Source organism: Felis catus, chromosome C2 (genome assembly GCF_018350175.1).
Source record: "Felis catus isolate Fca126 chromosome C2, F.catus_Fca126_mat1.0, whole genome shotgun sequence".
Classification (NCBI taxonomy): Eukaryota; Metazoa; Chordata; class Mammalia; order Carnivora; family Felidae; genus Felis; species Felis catus.
In genome coordinates, this window is record NC_058376.1 from 152,809,940 (window position 1) to 152,826,352 (window position 16,413).

General features: G+C 50.2%; 1 protein-coding gene across 4 annotated transcripts in view; it reads right to left on the reverse strand.

Moving 5' to 3' along the window:
- Positions 1-16,413, reverse strand: part of ITGA9 (integrin subunit alpha 9) — a 362,074-nt gene that overhangs the window by 165,202 nt on the left and 180,459 nt on the right. For all 4 annotated transcript variants that reach the window (XM_023260749.2, XM_023260752.2, XM_023260750.2 and 1 more), the window contains exon 17: positions 6,356-6,432. In XM_023260749.2, the coding sequence (XP_023116517.2) occupies positions 6,356-6,432 (77 nt within the window). The remainder of the gene's footprint in view (positions 1-6,355; positions 6,433-16,413) is intronic.

A 16,413-nucleotide genomic window follows, 5' to 3' on the forward strand; every position in this document is an offset into this window, starting at 1 on the left:
GGGGCCTAAATCCTACCCTCTGCTTAGGTAACTCCCACCAAAGGACCACCCACATGTCCATTCAGCCTTGCTGTTTTCCTGAAATGTGGGAGACACGCCTGCAGCCCTCCATTAGGGAACCCACATCAGAGCAAAAGCAAACTCATTCTGAGAGAGGGCAGTAAAGATGAGCAGTCCTTTGACTCATTCAAAAACTCCTCTTCATTGGAGCATTTCATTTTTCTTTCAAGAATACACCCTTGAAAAAAAAAAAAAACCATCCCTGTTTCCAGAGACTCCAGAAACAGCCATTGCAAAAGCCAGCTGCTCCCAATTAACAAACTTCTTTTGCATCCCCCCACCTCCCCCAGATCTGGGACAGACGGCGAAGAGAAAAGAAACAGTAAATCACATGGTTGATATTCTGGCAAAGGGCACACGTTTTCCGTGTTTCTGACCAGCCTCCAATCATCTTCTTTCATAAAATAACAACAACAACAACGATGATGATGATGTTATGATGATAATGACTGAGGAAACTGCTCACGTGACAGCCACGAGCTCATGGTCAAATCCGAGGCCTGCCAAGGAGAGAAAAATCCAACCTATGTGGATTAAGGATGGGTGACTCAATGCAGAGACCACCACTGACCCAGCAGGACGGGCAGTGGACCTCTCCAGGGAGAAGAGCTGTTGAACGGAGCTCCACATGTCCGACAGCACATGAGGAAGCATGAGCGGGGAACGGATGGAAGCCATCTTGAAAATGGCTTCTTTAACCCCTCCACCTCCTTTCTGAATGGAACTTCTCACACAGAGGATGACTCTCTCCCCAAGGTCCCCAGCCATGGTACTTCTGGTCCAGAGCCAGTGGTATCAGACCCCAACAGCAAACAGTAGACATTCCCAGCCTCAATGACTTGAGCCAGTAACCTAGCTTTCCTGAGCATCTGTATCCTCCCCACTAAAAAGAGTGTAATAGTATTTATTTACTTCTCAGTGTCATGGAGAGGACTAAATGAAACAATAATGCTAACTCTCATTTAGTCAGTGCTTATTATATGCTACGTACTTCTGGAAGTACTTAAATATGTTTTAAGTCATTAAACACTTAAAATAACTTGCTAAGGCATTGCTATTATTTCTCCCATTTCATAGATGAGGGCACAGGTGCAGAGACGTTAAGCAACTTGCTCAAGGTTGCACAGCTGGTAAGACACTACGATGTGCTTAATGTATACCAAATACTCTCTAGAGGATCTGGTGCACGGCAGGTGTTCCAGAAACAGGGGTCTCTTCCCCTTTATCAAACAAGACTTTACTTCTACTACCTGCCGTTGCCATGGATGATTCTGGCCATTTTGCTACTTTTGAGAAGAATAATTTGTTTCAAGTTCTAAACAGCTCTCTGCGTGCAGCGATCCTCCTCTTGAAGCCTGATTTTTCATGGACGCAGTGGTCTCCCCGCCAAGGATTCTGGGAAATGCTCCTGACCCCCCCCACCCCCACTGTGGTAATAGCATCGCTAAGGCTACAAACATTGGACCATTAAATGTGGCCACTAGATGGTTCTTCTAACTTCGTAAATATTTTACTGTGTCTCTTCAGTTCCCTTAAGAGTTCTTTCATTATTCCAGTTGGCGAGCCAGAAGGCACTGAAATGTTCCACTGGTCTCCTATGGGATGCATCTAGATAGACAGATAGATCAACTGCCATAGTCTATATTTCCCTTTCTTTATCTTAATCACACATGATATAGTCTTAGGTACTGTAAGTATTCAGACAGACAAAACAAAACAGTTGCATCATTTTACAAATGGAGTTTTCAGTTCTGTTTAATAGAAACAATCTAAACAGCTTCATCCCTATTCCAGGACATTTTGGAAATGGCATGTTTTGGAAATAGGCTCAAGACCATTAAAGACTGTGAACTCTAATTAAAGAGTTTGATTGCTTTAAGAGACAACAGGCCTGCCAGAATTCATGCTCTCCAGAGAGAAAAATAAAAACATCATGAGTCCCCGTTACAGATAGCATTTCCTGGCTTGATCCCCGGCCACTCTGGGGGACCCAATCATTCCCAGATGTCTTTCCCTCCATCCTCTCCAGACAAAGCCTCCTCAGTCTGGTGGGTACTTGGCTGCTTCCAGCCACAACACCTTGTCTGCACCCTCCGCCCAGTCATTGGAAGGATCTTTCTCGGTTACCACTTGGCTTCAACTTCTCAGTACAGTGGGTCACAGCGAACACGAGAGCCAGGCTCTAGAGACGCTATGAAATGCAAAAATCATGTCCAAGTTGCCCTTTTGAAACAGTTGGGGAGACACCATGGTGGAGATCAACAAAACATGTCTTCTCAGCCCAACGCTGCCAAGGGGATTCTGTGCCTGGACAAAGGGCAGCCACCCCATGGACCTGTGCCAGGGACTAAGAACTGAGACGGATGGCCGACTCAAAACCCAAGCTTTTGCTGAGTGGAAGAGAGGACAAAATGACCCATCCCACGTCAGTCTCTCTCAGTCTTGCCTCATCTCTCACTGTGTTCTCCTGACCCCCTCCTTCACTCCAGACACCTGCAGATCTCATGGGAATCAGCCCTCCACACTGCCATGCCTCTGCTCACATTGTCCCTCTGCCCAGGATGCCCGCATCCTCCTCCTCACTCCCTTCGTTCCTCCCCTTGGAAGCTGCTCTCTGGTCCTACAATGACCCATCTGCCTCTCTTCGAGCACTGACCAGGTGGTGCCACCATCACCCAGCTGTCCTCTCCAACCCACACTGTGCATGTCAGGAGAGCAGGGCACACACACTGTTCATTTCTGCAGCTTGGAGCCCAGTTCTTGACTTGAACAATGAAGGGGTATGCAACCCACCTGGGGCAGAAATGATAACCAGAGCAGCTGGTTTCTGATTCTGGCAACTAAGCCTTTGTCAACCAAATTCAGACCTTGGCTTCCACCAGCAGTTTATGGACTGTGCCTTCTCTCACTTTGTGCCTGGCTCTACATGAAGGTCCAGGGAAATGCAATGTAATTGGAACTACCATTTGGCTTTGTATCTTTCCCTATCCAATTACCAATTAATGTTTCTCTGATGACTCTTTTGGGGACAGCTACGGGCCCAAGATACAATGAAGGTTTAATGGGGGATCCAGACAAAAGGCTATTTTGAGAGACCAGGGGGCCTCCCGGGAAATAACTCATCCTAAGGAGAGGCTTAGACCTTTCATCCAAGAACACTGCTTCTGAGATTCAGAAAATCTCCCCACCCAGTCTAGGTCACATGTCTGAGTTGAGGATGACGGAATTATAAGAAAGAGACTCAGAATCTGAAGCAGGCTCCAGGCCCTGAGCTGTCAGCACAGACCCTGATGCGGCTCAAAGCCACAAACCGCAAGATCATGACTTAAGCTGAAGTTGGACGCTTAACCGACTGAGCCACCCAGGAGAGCTGCCTTCTTCTTTATGTGGTGGTACAGCAGACTGTCTCATGGGTCCCAATTTACCCCTCCCTATACTTATGCCCTTTGCTGTGTGACTTTGCAGTTCCTCTCACTAAAGGGGCACAGAATATGTTCCTTTCCCCTGACTTTGGGGTTGACCATATGACTTGTTGTGACCAACAGAATAAGGCTAAAGTGAGAGTACACCAGGTCTGAGCCTAGGCCTTAGGGTTACTGCATGTTTCTGCTTGCCCTCTGAAGTGTCACCTTGCCACGAGAAGAATATGCCCAGGGTGGCCGACTGGCTCCAGCAGGACAATGAAAGACACATGGAGCGGAGCTAAAGTGGATCACCCGAGCCTAGCAGAGATCAACCTCCCCTCTGTTCACCCCCACATGCACGGGCGAGTCAGTCAAGATCCAGCTGAATCTGACCCTCCACCGACCTGAAGATCCATGAGAATAAATGATTGCTGTTTTCAGCCATTGAGTTTGGAGACACTTGGTTACGCAGCATTCTTCTGTGGCTGTAGCTAGCTGATACACAGGGGGGCTGGGTCCTGGCCATCATACCCGTCATTCTCAAATGATCAATTAATGGGCTCACAGAGCAGAACTCATTCTGATCAACACCCCTGAGGGGCCAGGGAGGGGCAGTGGAGGCAGTTTTAAGCACAAGGTGTCTTATTGACCCTGAGCTTTGGGTTTTTATCTTAATACATGAAAAGTATAATTGAACAGAGATAGACTTGCCCATATCCATTAATGGGCAGCGAGAACATCAGGACTTCTGTAACCTAATATTTAACCTTGGAGCAAGTGACATTTTCCCACCACTCAGGGTTTTCTGATCCAAAACAAATTTCCAACATTTACAGTCTGCCTCAAGACAAAACAAATTCATAGATTTTTGTTTCATGATACTTTTTCCCTAAAACACTTTTTGGAAGACCTATTTAAAACTAAGAGTAATGACCTGATAATTTATGAACTTTCTGTAGAACTGGTTTCTCTTTCCAGAAAATTCTTCTTTATGTTAAAAAATTCCAATATCCATTTCATTCATTTGAAGTAATCTTCTAAGCTTGGCAAAACACATGCCATTTTAATGCACTATTCTTATCCTCAGTAAAAGTAATGTGAATTAGCATTTAAGTGGTTTAGGGGAGTACTGTTGGGGGACGGGAGGGTGTTACATCATCTTCTGCCCAATAAATGCAAACGAAAGAATCTTACTGTTACTTTCCTTTGATGACTAATAGATTATTTATCAACATAAGTAAGCATTCCATTGCCGTCACTGATAGACGAGGCACTGTTGGACTGAGGTTCAAGAGGGGATGTTTCTTACACTTCACCCAAACGTAACTTTCATGGTTACAAATACGGGACAGAGGCACCTGGGTGGCTCAGTTAGTTAGGCGATTTCTGATTTTGGCTCAGGTCATGATCTCAGCCTGGTGAGATCAAGCCCCACGTTGGGCTGCACACTGGGTATGGAATCTGCTTGGGATTCTCTCTCTCCCTTTCTCTCTCTGTCCCTCCCTCACTCTTTCTTTCTCTGTCAAAAACAAAAACAAAACCCAGGGACGCCTGGGTGGCTTGGTCGGTTGAGCCTCTGACATTGGCCAGGTCATAATCTCATGGTTCGTGGATTCGGGCCCCACCTTGGGCTCTGTGCTGACAGCTCAGAGCCTGGAGCCTGCTTCAGATTCTGTCTCCTCTCTCTGCCCCTCTCCTGCTTGTGCTGTCTCTCTCTCTTTCTCTCTCTCTCTCCTTCTCTCTCAAAACTGAATAAACATTAAAGAAAATTAAAACAAAACCAAACCCAAAAAACAAAAAAACAAATAAGGGATATAGTATGACATTTTAGAGACTAACTGTCACAAGTGACGACTCTTTGTGAGAAATGGTAACAGACACCTGGAGAGACTTTCTGGCCCCCAGGCTAAAACAATCTTTCAGAAGAAACTGTCCCCAAAGGACACCATTCTCTGAAATGTGGCCAGATGACTCAGGACCAGCACCTTCATCGTACAAGAAATCTAAAATAAAAGGTTGGCAAAGAGGAAACAGAAGGCCTCTGTGTGGTCTACCCTTGCCTGGGGACCCACATATGGTGGGAAGAAAGCCTGGAACAATACGGACTGTTTACTTGAGTCAGGACAGCCTGCCCCTCTCCTTCACCCCCTTCCTCCATAGAACCTTTACCTGTTGTTAAAGCAAACGCCACTGTTAAGTGCCGGGTGGCGGGAGAGGGGGGAGTTTTTTTCTTTTTTTTTTTTTTTAAAGAATCTTTATATAACAGTAAGTCGAATTACAGGAACTGTCCCAATTAAATACTGGCAGTTTCTTCTGGTTCAACCTAACACAACGAGTCAACAAAAAATAGCTCCTCCTGGGGGCGCCTGGGTGGCTCAGTCGGTTAAGCGTCCGACTTCGGCTCAGGTCGTGATCTCGCGGTTCGTGAGTTCCAGCCCCGCTTCGGGCTCTGTGCTGACCGCTCAGAGCCTGGAGCCTGTTTCAGATTCTGTGTCTCCCTCTGTCTCTCTCTGCCCCTCCCCCGTTCATGCTCTGTCTCTCTCTGTCTCAAAAATAAACCAACGTTAAAAAAAAATTGTTTTTAATAAAAATAAAAAAATAGCTCCTCCCTTCCCCCCACGTCACACAGATCCAGGCATGAGAAACATGGGCTACATTGGGAGGTATGTGGAATTGTAAAGAAAATAAAAAGCGAATCATCCCATCCGTATGACAGCTATTGTGAAAATGCTCGCAGAACACACATTCTTTTAAGCTGTAAGACACCCTTGTCACCCACCAACTCTAGTGACCCTCTTCGGTGGGGAAATGGGCACACTCCGGCTTTGGGCCTGGAGGCAAGACACTCTGGAAGCTCTCAGAGCGAGGTCGTGGGAGGAGCCCCGAGTTACCTGGAGAGCAGCAGCTGGCCCCGAAGCTGCAGGTCCGTGGCACAGTCCTCTGAACGGCAATTCCTTTCGAAGACGGTCTGGGGGGAGATAGAACAGGAAGGACAGGATTTAACGGCAAAGGAGTACACACCAGCCAACCACGTCCTTCTAGATGGGCGGGAACTCTTCCCCGGGAACCGGCACCCACGCCCTCCCCGCCCACGAAGCCAGGCTCCAAGAAAGCCCAGTGGGCGGTGGCCTCGACTGGGGAGCGCGTTCCTTATCTGATTCACTTCTCAGTGTGCGGAGATGCTTCTTCAGGTGGTTGCCTCAACACGGGTACACGGCAGGTGTCCTTTCCACCTGTGAGAAGATCTTTAAATGCTCTCAGACGTGAGTTTGTAAGAGTCCGGTCGTGTAAAGAATTCTTCGACGACAGCGGGGTCATTGTCTTCTGTCCGCTGTCTTGGGGAGTGGGGAGGCAGAAAATCTCTACTTGACGTGGGTTCCGCCTGAGCGATGGGATTTTATCATCTTAGTTTCAAAGAGAAAAGTCAAAGGCAATGACGCCATTAGGCTGAGGGCAGCACACCGGGGCGGAAGGGACCCTTTCCCGTGTCTCGGGGGTGGGGAGGCAGCCTCTAACCCACAGTGGGCCTCCACGGCCAAAGCCCCACCCAGTGCTGGGGCCTAACGCTCGGTGTGTCCAGAGGGCCTGCGCTGTGTTCGGGGCTGGGCCTACCCGTAGGGGCTGGCAGGGGAATCGGGAGCGGCACTTCGGGAGGAGTTACGGCTTTCCCCTACAGCCCACAAGCAGGCTTGCCGATGTCTCCCTCAGACTGCTCTCCAGCTCTCGGACGTGTCTCATCTACGGACAGCAGGTTCCCTGTGTTCCGGACTGACAGACGCTGCTCACTATTGGTAAGCGGCTTTGATCACTGTTGGATTTTGGAGAGAAGAGCCTGTTGTCATTTTTTAAGTTGTAAATCATTCACTGTTAAACCTCTCCTCTGTCACTGCTCGTGTCTGGGTTTTTCCCCACCACGGAAAACGGTTCCCGGTGATTTGCTCCCCTCCCACAGGGTACGTCCAGGCGGCTCTCGGAACGCCAGTGCGCACTCCGGTGAACTTGCTGGCCAGCGGAAAGTCTAGACCTACCAGACAGAGTAATTCTGCCCTATGGAAATTCATACTCCTGTGTCAAACTTCCAGAAGAAGAAAGCGCCCCAGCCAACATTCCCTGCCTTGATTGTGGCGGGGGAGAAACTCACGGAAGGCTTGGGCAAAAAAGGAAATTCTCATGTTCTTTTGGACACTACTGGGGGCAGGGAGAGAGCCAGACTTCCAGGAGACTTCAATAGAAGACTGTTGAATAGAAGCGCTTTGTTTCCCATCTCAAGCAAGGAGAGAACAGGACGAAGAGGATGTGGGCCACGTGGATATCTCAGGCGAGAGAAGCGGGCTCTCCGAGGGCAGGAATGAGGGAAAAGCACCAAACGTGGCTTTACCATCAAGCTAACGAAACCGAAGCCTGAGGGTCTCTCGCTGTCAAGCCCTGACAGAGGCCTTTTACCTAACTTTTTCTTTCAAAACTTCACATTTTTCTTCAAGAGGACTTTCCTCCCAATTGAATAAGCTTCAGGCCAGCTCTGCCCCTGCTGACAGGCTCCTCCTCTGCACGAGTCCGTCCAGTGCCACGGGGTCCCCAGTTCCTCCACCTGGTTCCCCCGCCGTGTGTCCTCCCATCCCGCCAGGAGCAAGTCAATACCACGTCTCTGAGCCCCTTCGCCAGGAGCTCAGGCTCCCGCCGTCAGCTCTGGCAACGCTGGGCACTTTCTCCTGCTACTGGTCATCTCAGTCGTAACTCGTTCATTGGATCACTACATGTTTCCTGTTTATCTCCCCTGCTAAAATTATGCTCCTTGAAGACGGGGACTCTAGTGGTCTTGTTCACCTCTGTGCCGGTCCCTAGAGCCTGGCAGGTTGAAGTTGCTTCATGCCACACGGAGGACCACACGGTGCTCTGAGAGGTGACCCCTGAAATGGGGAGCCTAAAGGCGGATGCCCCGATCTGGGTCAATGCTATTGCACCTTCTGCCTCTATTTCCTGTCACTGAAACTGGCTGAAGTCTTCCAGTACTGCTAAATTTCCATACAATAAAGACAAGAACTGAGTCTTCCATAAATAGATAGATATGCATACACACGCAGGGGTATGTATACGTACATACACACATACACGTATACACACACGTTATGCAATCGCTTACACTCACCAGCTAAAATTAAGCACAACCTATACTGAGAAGATAAAGTACCAGCTTAGACATTAGCCAGGACTCAATTTCCACAGTCATAAAAGGAAAATAAGCCAAGGCTTTAGGCAAAGACCCTCCCAAGCTGGGGATGCACTTGTCTTACAGGTAGAGCAGTTAAAGAACGAGGGATCAAACACCTGCCTCACGCAGCAGGGAGGCTGAAGTGGAATCTCAGATTCAACTCTGGACCTGGATTTGTCTCTCTGGGCAAACGACCATTTTGTTTCCTGAGGAACTGAAAAGCATGTCCCGGGACAGAACAGGGGCAGACTGAAGCCTCAGAATGCCAACTGGCAACACTGAGTTTCCAGAAGCAAGTAAAAACTACTTCTCCTTTACTAAGTACAAAGCGTACAGGTTCCCTGTGAAGCCAATGGGCCAAACTCCCAATTTCCCTCTCAGGAATGACCCCAGCGCCAACCAGGGCCTCCGAAGAAATTCCTCTGCCCACTTTTCCCCCCATCTCCCTAGTCTTCCGGGCAAACACAAGCTTGGCTGTTCGAATCGGACAAATCCCCGGCCGGCTTGGATGCAGTCTCTCCCGCCTCCCTCCAGCCTCCACCTACTGGTTGGCAAAGCTGGGTCAATGTCTCTACCTGGAAGAACCTTTCTGGAAAATACAAACAGATCTGAGGAGCCATCGTCTCTCATTTCTCTCGGGTTAAAGGAGGCAAATCCTTTCTCTCAGGAGAAAGCTGTTTCCCGCCTCAGACTTTGGTGACTTGTAGACTAGACATCCAGTGGCCTCTTCAGCCCCAAGGACTAGATTTCCTTGTTGGCTCCTTCCTCACCCTGGTCTCTCGGGAGAACAGTTTTCTTTTTCAAACCCTTTATCCAGCTTCTCCCCAAATCCTTACTCTGCTTCGTTTCGAACAGGGTTGGCAGACTTTTTCTGTAAAGGCCATCTAGTAACTACTTTTGGCCTTGTGAGCCACCTGGTCTCTATCGCACCTAGTGGCATGAAAGCAGCCATATGCAATATGTAAAGAAACAGGCGTGGCCGTGTCTCAATAAAACTTTATTTATAAAAGCAGGCAGCAGACCAGAGTTGGCCTGCAGGCTATAGTCTGTGGCCTCCTATTCTAGAATATTTATTTGGCTATTGGTTTCCTCATTCCCTTTGGGCCAGAAAAAAAAAATACAATGAACCCGGCTGACGTTATATTTCTCTCTGAGCCAGAGTACAGAGGCTGGAGCTGGGAGCGCTTTCTTCCCAATGCCGTGGCCACCGAGGCCAAGGCAGCCCTGGAGGTGTGACTCGGGGCTGGCAGCTCAATGGCTGTCCTGGCCAAGGCCGACTTCAGACAGGACATTGGTCTAGATGCTCCAGCCTTGGGGTGCCCATTTCTCCTACTCAAATCTGCACTGGAAAAAAAAATCTTCCCTTCTGATGTAATAGGAAGTAGGATTCTTCGCCTGTTCCAGCTGTCGTGTTCACAGGAGAGTCAATTTCTTGGACTTGGGTGATATTTGCTTTACGATATATAAATATAATCATTGACACAGATACATACTGTTTACAGGGTTGCTGTGGCAACCACATCCATGCTGAGGCCTGAGAAAATTGGGACAACTGGACTGGGTGGGAATACATGCTTGTGAAATCCCACCCCAAGGGGACCAAACAAGAAGACTATTTTTAAGCTAATGTGAGCGAGGCATTTCCTGATGGGCCACGTGGCTTTGCAAAGGGTCTCTGCCTGGATGATAGGAGGAACATTTCGGGACTTCTCTTCCTCCCACAGTTTTACAGAAGCTCCCGGAGGCCCTGGCCACATGTAAATCATGTCTGCAACCCGCGGCACCTGGTACCGTGTTAAAAAACTGTTTGTGTAAATGCCATGACCGGGAGTGCAAAAGGTTTCTCTTCCCGATTCCGTTTCAGCGGGCTCTTTTTCCAGAATCCAGCACTGTCTTTAATGTGACACACTGCAAGGGCTCTGGGTAGTCCCAGAGATTTCTCTGTTCAGCCCTGTGCCCGGATGAAGAAGGGAGATGTCTCACTGCCTGCTATTTACAATCAGGTCATACAGACAGAGTTGCTTTCTAAAAAGATAGCACGTCCAAAGGACCAAGTGAACGACAAAGACGTCATAAAAGTAAAGTGGAGGAACTCCTTCTAGCTCAGGGTCTGTACAAACTGTCCTTTTAGATTTTAAAATCGCGGACGGCAAATATTCTATTGGTTTTCCTCAAAACACAGACACAGAGCGAGTTCTGCTTTACGCAAAACCTGGAGGTGGCTGAGTTCTGTCTGAGGGCATCCTTTGGTTTGCTCCATGGCCCTGCACCTCGCAGAACAGTCCCCTCTGCCTCAAGACAGCCTTTCCGCGATCCAGGTCAACCCCTGTGAACAACAGAGTGGAGAGCTGAGCTGGCCCACCTGGGACTGCAACTGGGATCTGGACTCACCTGGATTCCAGGACTGCCTGGGGCTGGGTGGCCTTTTACAGGCCACATTTCACATCCCCTTACAACCTCCGACTTTTTTTTTTTTTTAACATGAGTCACTAAAGGCTGTCCTTGACCAAATTCAGGTTTTTTTTTTTTTAATTTTTATTTATTTCCAGGGGCGGGGGGGGGGGGTGGGCGGAGAACAAGGGGACAGAGGATCCGAACAGGCTCTGAGTCGACAGCAGCAAGCCCGACTCGGGGCTCGAACTCATGAACGGTGAGAGTACGACTCAAGATGAAATCAAGAGTCGGACGCTCAACCGACTGAGCCACCCAGGCGCCCCAACCTCTGACTTTTAGTATCAGCCATAAACTTGCTTCTAGGGACCTTCTTCCTCCCAGGACCAGAAATGCTCTCACCCTTGATGTTTACCCAGGAATCTTTTGTGTTCTAGGCTTCACTTATTATTTTTTAAAACGGTTCCTACTAATCAGTCACCAGAGGCAGAAAACAGAGCCGGCAATAAAGGTGCTCGTGCCGTCAGAGCAAAGGAAGGCTATGCTAGCCGTTATTTCTCAGAGCTGCGGAGCCAGACACAGGCAGGCAGCGGGGGTGCAAAAGATACCCTCAAACTAGACAGGCTGCTAGTAAGACCGATCCCCACGCGCTCACGAGAGCCTCACCTTGGTGGGGTCCCAGGTGGGGCTCTGAGCAAATGCCTGCCCTCTGACTTCCTCAAACACCGTAGGAGAGAACAAGGGAGGGGTGGACGTTTCCTCCTCTGCCAGAGACCGTCCACTGGACACGCGCCCTCGTTCGTTTATATACACTCCGCAGGCTTGTGGGCGAGGCTTTCGGTTAGGCAGAATGGAAGAAAGAAAACCTGACAGGCCTGAAGATTTGGGGAAAAAAACCCACTGTTTTCCCCTACAAAGAGTTTGAGAGGGTCAGGAGACACTCCTTCCATGAGTTGCAAAGAGGAAGTGCCAAGGAAGAAATTTTGCAGATGGAACAGGTCACTCCTGGGGACAACCCAGCCTTTGAGAGACGGGAGTCCCCTCTCCTCTGCTTTCGGGGTGGACCCTGGAGGAGAAGCCAGAGACACAGGGAGGTAGCCAGGCTTCCGCGGTCGGTGGGGGCTGAACTACCTGTCTGCCTCACACACACTTGAAGTAGATGGCTTTCACACGTGTTTCACTACGGTGCCCTTTCTGAAAAGATTGCCCAGAAGCTGTGCCAAGCAGCTGATGCTTGCAAAAGTGGGGCTGATCTGGTTGGAAGAGGGATGGGGTGGAAACTTCTTCCTTTAACCGCACCCCCCTTCTCCTCCTCTGCTGGGCCAAACTGCTCCCCCGAATCCAGGTGCCTAATCTGCCCCCCGAGATTGGATGGTCCCTGACACCGGTCTGGCTCCGATGTCTGCGGTGACATGCCCTCTCTCTTCCACCCTCCGAACCACCCAGCTTTCCACCGTTCTGCAGAGACTTCACACATGATAACGAAAATAAACCTCAGAGCTGGCATTTCGACGCGGCTGGGCACCTCACCTGGGAAAGTATTACCTCACGTCCAGGCTGAACAAACAGTGAGTTCTCACAGGCATGGGCTCTGTTTCCACACACACAGGCGCTGAGGGGTCTAGGGTGAGGGGTGGGGGGACAGATGGTGACGATTTCCAGGACAATGGAGGCCCAAAGTCTACGGCTTCAGCAGAATTAAAAATTAACGTGGGAGTAAAGCAGCTCACTTTTCACTTGAAAGGTGACAAAGTGACTATTCTCAACGCAGGCGACGCCTCTTCTTTTACTGGGTGTATTTCCTCCATCTTGTTTCTTGGGAAGGACATCCACACGTGCACGAACGTACTATGGTTGTTAGGTGAATCTCCCTAAAGCACACGCCATGTTCTCCTGCCTGACCGGAATCCCCAGAGAGATCAGAAAGCGCGTTTTCCAAAGTGACACAGCTTTGCTGCATGTGTCAGTGAAGAAACTCCGATAGGATGTCCAACCTCCGCGGGATGACCCGGCCTTGTGTTCCTTCAGAGGCTGTCCACCGAGATACGTTTGCTGAGCGCCCACTGATCCAGGCCCTGTGTTAGGTACTAGGGATCAGCAGACGATGAGGTAAAATAGACCCCTGCCCTCTTGAGCCTCCACTCAAGTGAGGGAGACAGAAAAGCAATTAGACAAAGTAGTAATAAATTGGGACAGGTTTCATAGAGGAATCAAATAGTTAAGTCAGGGCATACAGGTAGTTGGAGAACGGTTCTCTGAGGAGGTGACAGGTAAACGGAGACCTGAAGAGTGAAGAACGGGCTGTGGGAAAGACATAGTAAGAGCTTTCTAGAAGTGGTATCAGCATGTGCAAAGGGCCTGAAGCAGCAAAGGGGTTGGAGAGTTTGGGGGTGGTTGGCGTGTGATGTGGAGCTAGCATTGGATGACACTGGAGAGGCCAGGGCCCCACTGTGCAGGGTCTGTGGACCTTAATATGAGTCTGGATGACCTTCTTCTTCTTCTTTTTATTGTTCATTTATTTTTGAGAAAGAGAGAGAATGAGAGCAAGCGTAAGTGGGGGAGGGGCAGAGAGACAAGGAGACGCAGAGTCCGAAGCGGGCTCCAGGCTCCGAGCTGTCAGCACAGAGCCCGACGCGGGGCTCCACCTCATGGACCGTGAGATCATGACCTGGGCTGAAGTTGGATGCTTAACTGACCGAGCCACCCAGGTGCCCCTGAGTCGTCTAAGGGCACAGGAGAGTTGGAGGGCAGGGAGCGGTAGGCCTTATGCAGAGAATGACCTGGTCCAGGTGAGAAATGGTGGCAGCCTGGACTCGATTAGTGGCAGCAGAGTTGGAGGACAGAGGCTTGTGCTGGGAGAGCCAGCTCTCAGGTTCCGGCTGGATAGGTCATCCCCATACCATCCCCTCTAAGGCAAGGGCATCTCTCGGCCTGACAGCCAAGGACCAGTCATGAAGACCACAAGAGGTCCACGTGAAGAACCAGCCAGAGCCCTTAGACGGTGCCACTGCCTCTCACCCAGGGAAACTACTCACGGACTAGCTGCGACTGGACACAGCCCAAGCAGAGAGGAAGGGAAGGGGAGGGGAGGGGAGGGGAGGGGAGGGGAGGGGAGGGGAGGGGAGGGGAGGGAGCAGAGTCTGATAATGCCTTACCATTTCAATGCTTCTCGCCTGTGATTACACAGAACCCCACAGGGAGGCAGAGCAGATGACACCCCAAGTGACAGGTGCTAAACAGGGCTCTCAGGAGGTAAGTGACTTGCCCTGGGAGAATACTCTGCTTGGGCCTGGGCCCCTGATCTCACTCTAGAGACTGTGCCCCTTCCCCAGGGAAGCCAGGGGAAGAAAGAAGGCCTGGGGTTCTCTGGGGTGTAGGACACGTTCATTCTCCACCGCTGCAGATATGAATTAGCACAAATTTGGCAACTTAAAACAAGACAGACTTCGTATCTCACAGCTCTGTAGGGCTCGGCCGGTTTCTCCGCTGTGGGTTTCACGAGGCCAAAATCCAGGTGTCGCCCGGCTGGGCCCTTATCTGGAGGTTCCGGGGGACAAGCTGCTCCCGGGCTTCCTCGGGTCGTGGGCAGAATTCAGTTCCCTGGGGCCGTAAGACTGAGGTCCTGCTTTCCTTGCTGACCCTAACCGGGGGCCTCTCGTGGCCCCTGCAGGTTCCCCACATTCCTTTTCAAACCGCCCCTCCATCTTCAAAACCAACCGTGGCCTGTCACGTCCTCCTCATGCTTCACATCTGACTCCTTCTCTTCCATCTCCCTGACCTCATTCCTCTGCCTCCAGCTGGAGAAAGACGGGGCCCAGCTGGATAACCCAGGAGCGCCCACAACCTTAATTACACCGGCAAAGTCCCCTCTGCCGTGTAGTTTATCGTAGTCACAGGTTCCAGGAATAAGGGTGTAGACATCTCCGGGGCCATTCTGTCTACACAGTGGGCAACCTGGAAGTCCAGCCGCAGCCAGGTCTTTGGGGGCCTCCTGAGGAAGCATGAGTGCCATCATAGTTTTTAAAGCTTTACTCTGTGCAGAGGGTTTGAAGACAGGGTCTCTGTCATGGCCACTGGTATAGCCACCTGAAGGGGAAAGATAAGGTCCCCTCAGCTGATAACTCCAGGGCCAGCCTTGCTTCTTTCCCAGCACACAGGCCAACTAGGGCCTTGCAGGGTCCTTTCATTTAGTGCCATACTGTTTCAGCAGATGAGACCAACTGGGAGCCATTAGTGAGAAAACTCTCCGGGTCTATCACACCGAACTTCCGACAACCCACCTGCAAAGCCTTCCCGGGGCTCCCGTGAGAGCTCCCAGGTGCTCCCCCGAACCCAGGCCAACCAGTCTCCCTGAGGCACGCCTCTGATCTCCCTGCACTCAGAAAGATGTAATGGTCTCCTGTCCCCTGCAGAATCAAGTCCAGCTCCACGGCCAGTGAACAAGGAGCCCCCGTCTTCACAGCTCGTCCTCCGTCCCTGACACTAGACGTTCAACCATGTGGAAGACCGTCAGCATCCATCAGTCCCTCCTTCTCGGTGAGTCTGTCAAACCCCTCCAGCCCTGAGTGTCGAAATCCTACTTCTTCCTTAAGGCTCCAGCCAATTCTCCTTTTCCCCACAGAACACGGTCTCCTCAGCTGGAAATAGTCTCTGGAATGAAACACCCACGCACACTCATCTGAATCTCATTGTCTGCTCTGTACAAGTTATTCCTGTCCTATAAGTCCACTGAAGGTAGCAATGTCTTATCTTTTTTTAAGTTTTGTTTTATTTATTTTGAGAGAGACAGAGGGGGGTGGGGGGGAGGGAGAGAGAGAGAGAGAGAGAGAGAGAGAGAGAGAATGAGTGGGGGACGGACAGAGAAAGAGAATCCCAAGCAGGCTTCATGCTGTCAGTGCAGAGCCCGATGTGGGGCTTGATCCCATGAACACGAGATCATGACCTGATCCAAAATCCAGTTAGATGCTTAACTAACTGAGCCACCCAGGCACCCCAGCAATCTTCTAACTTTTTATCAAGGTCTTACACGAAATAGACATTTAAATGACTGAATTGCTCTTGGAGTTATAGTCCTTTTAAATACGCTTCTGGTTAAGGGATAAAACAAGTTGTTTTTTTAAATTTTGTTTTAAATGTTTATTTATTTTTGAGAGAGAGAGAGAGAGAGACAGAGCATGAGTGAGGGAGGGGCAGAGAGAGAGGGAGACACAGAATGGGAAGCAGGCTCCAGGCCCCGAGCTGTCAGCACAGAGCCCGACGCGGGGCTCGAACTCACAGACTGTAAGATCGTGACCTGAGCCGAAGTTGGATGCTCAACCGACTGAGCCACCCAGGCGCCCCAAGTTGTGT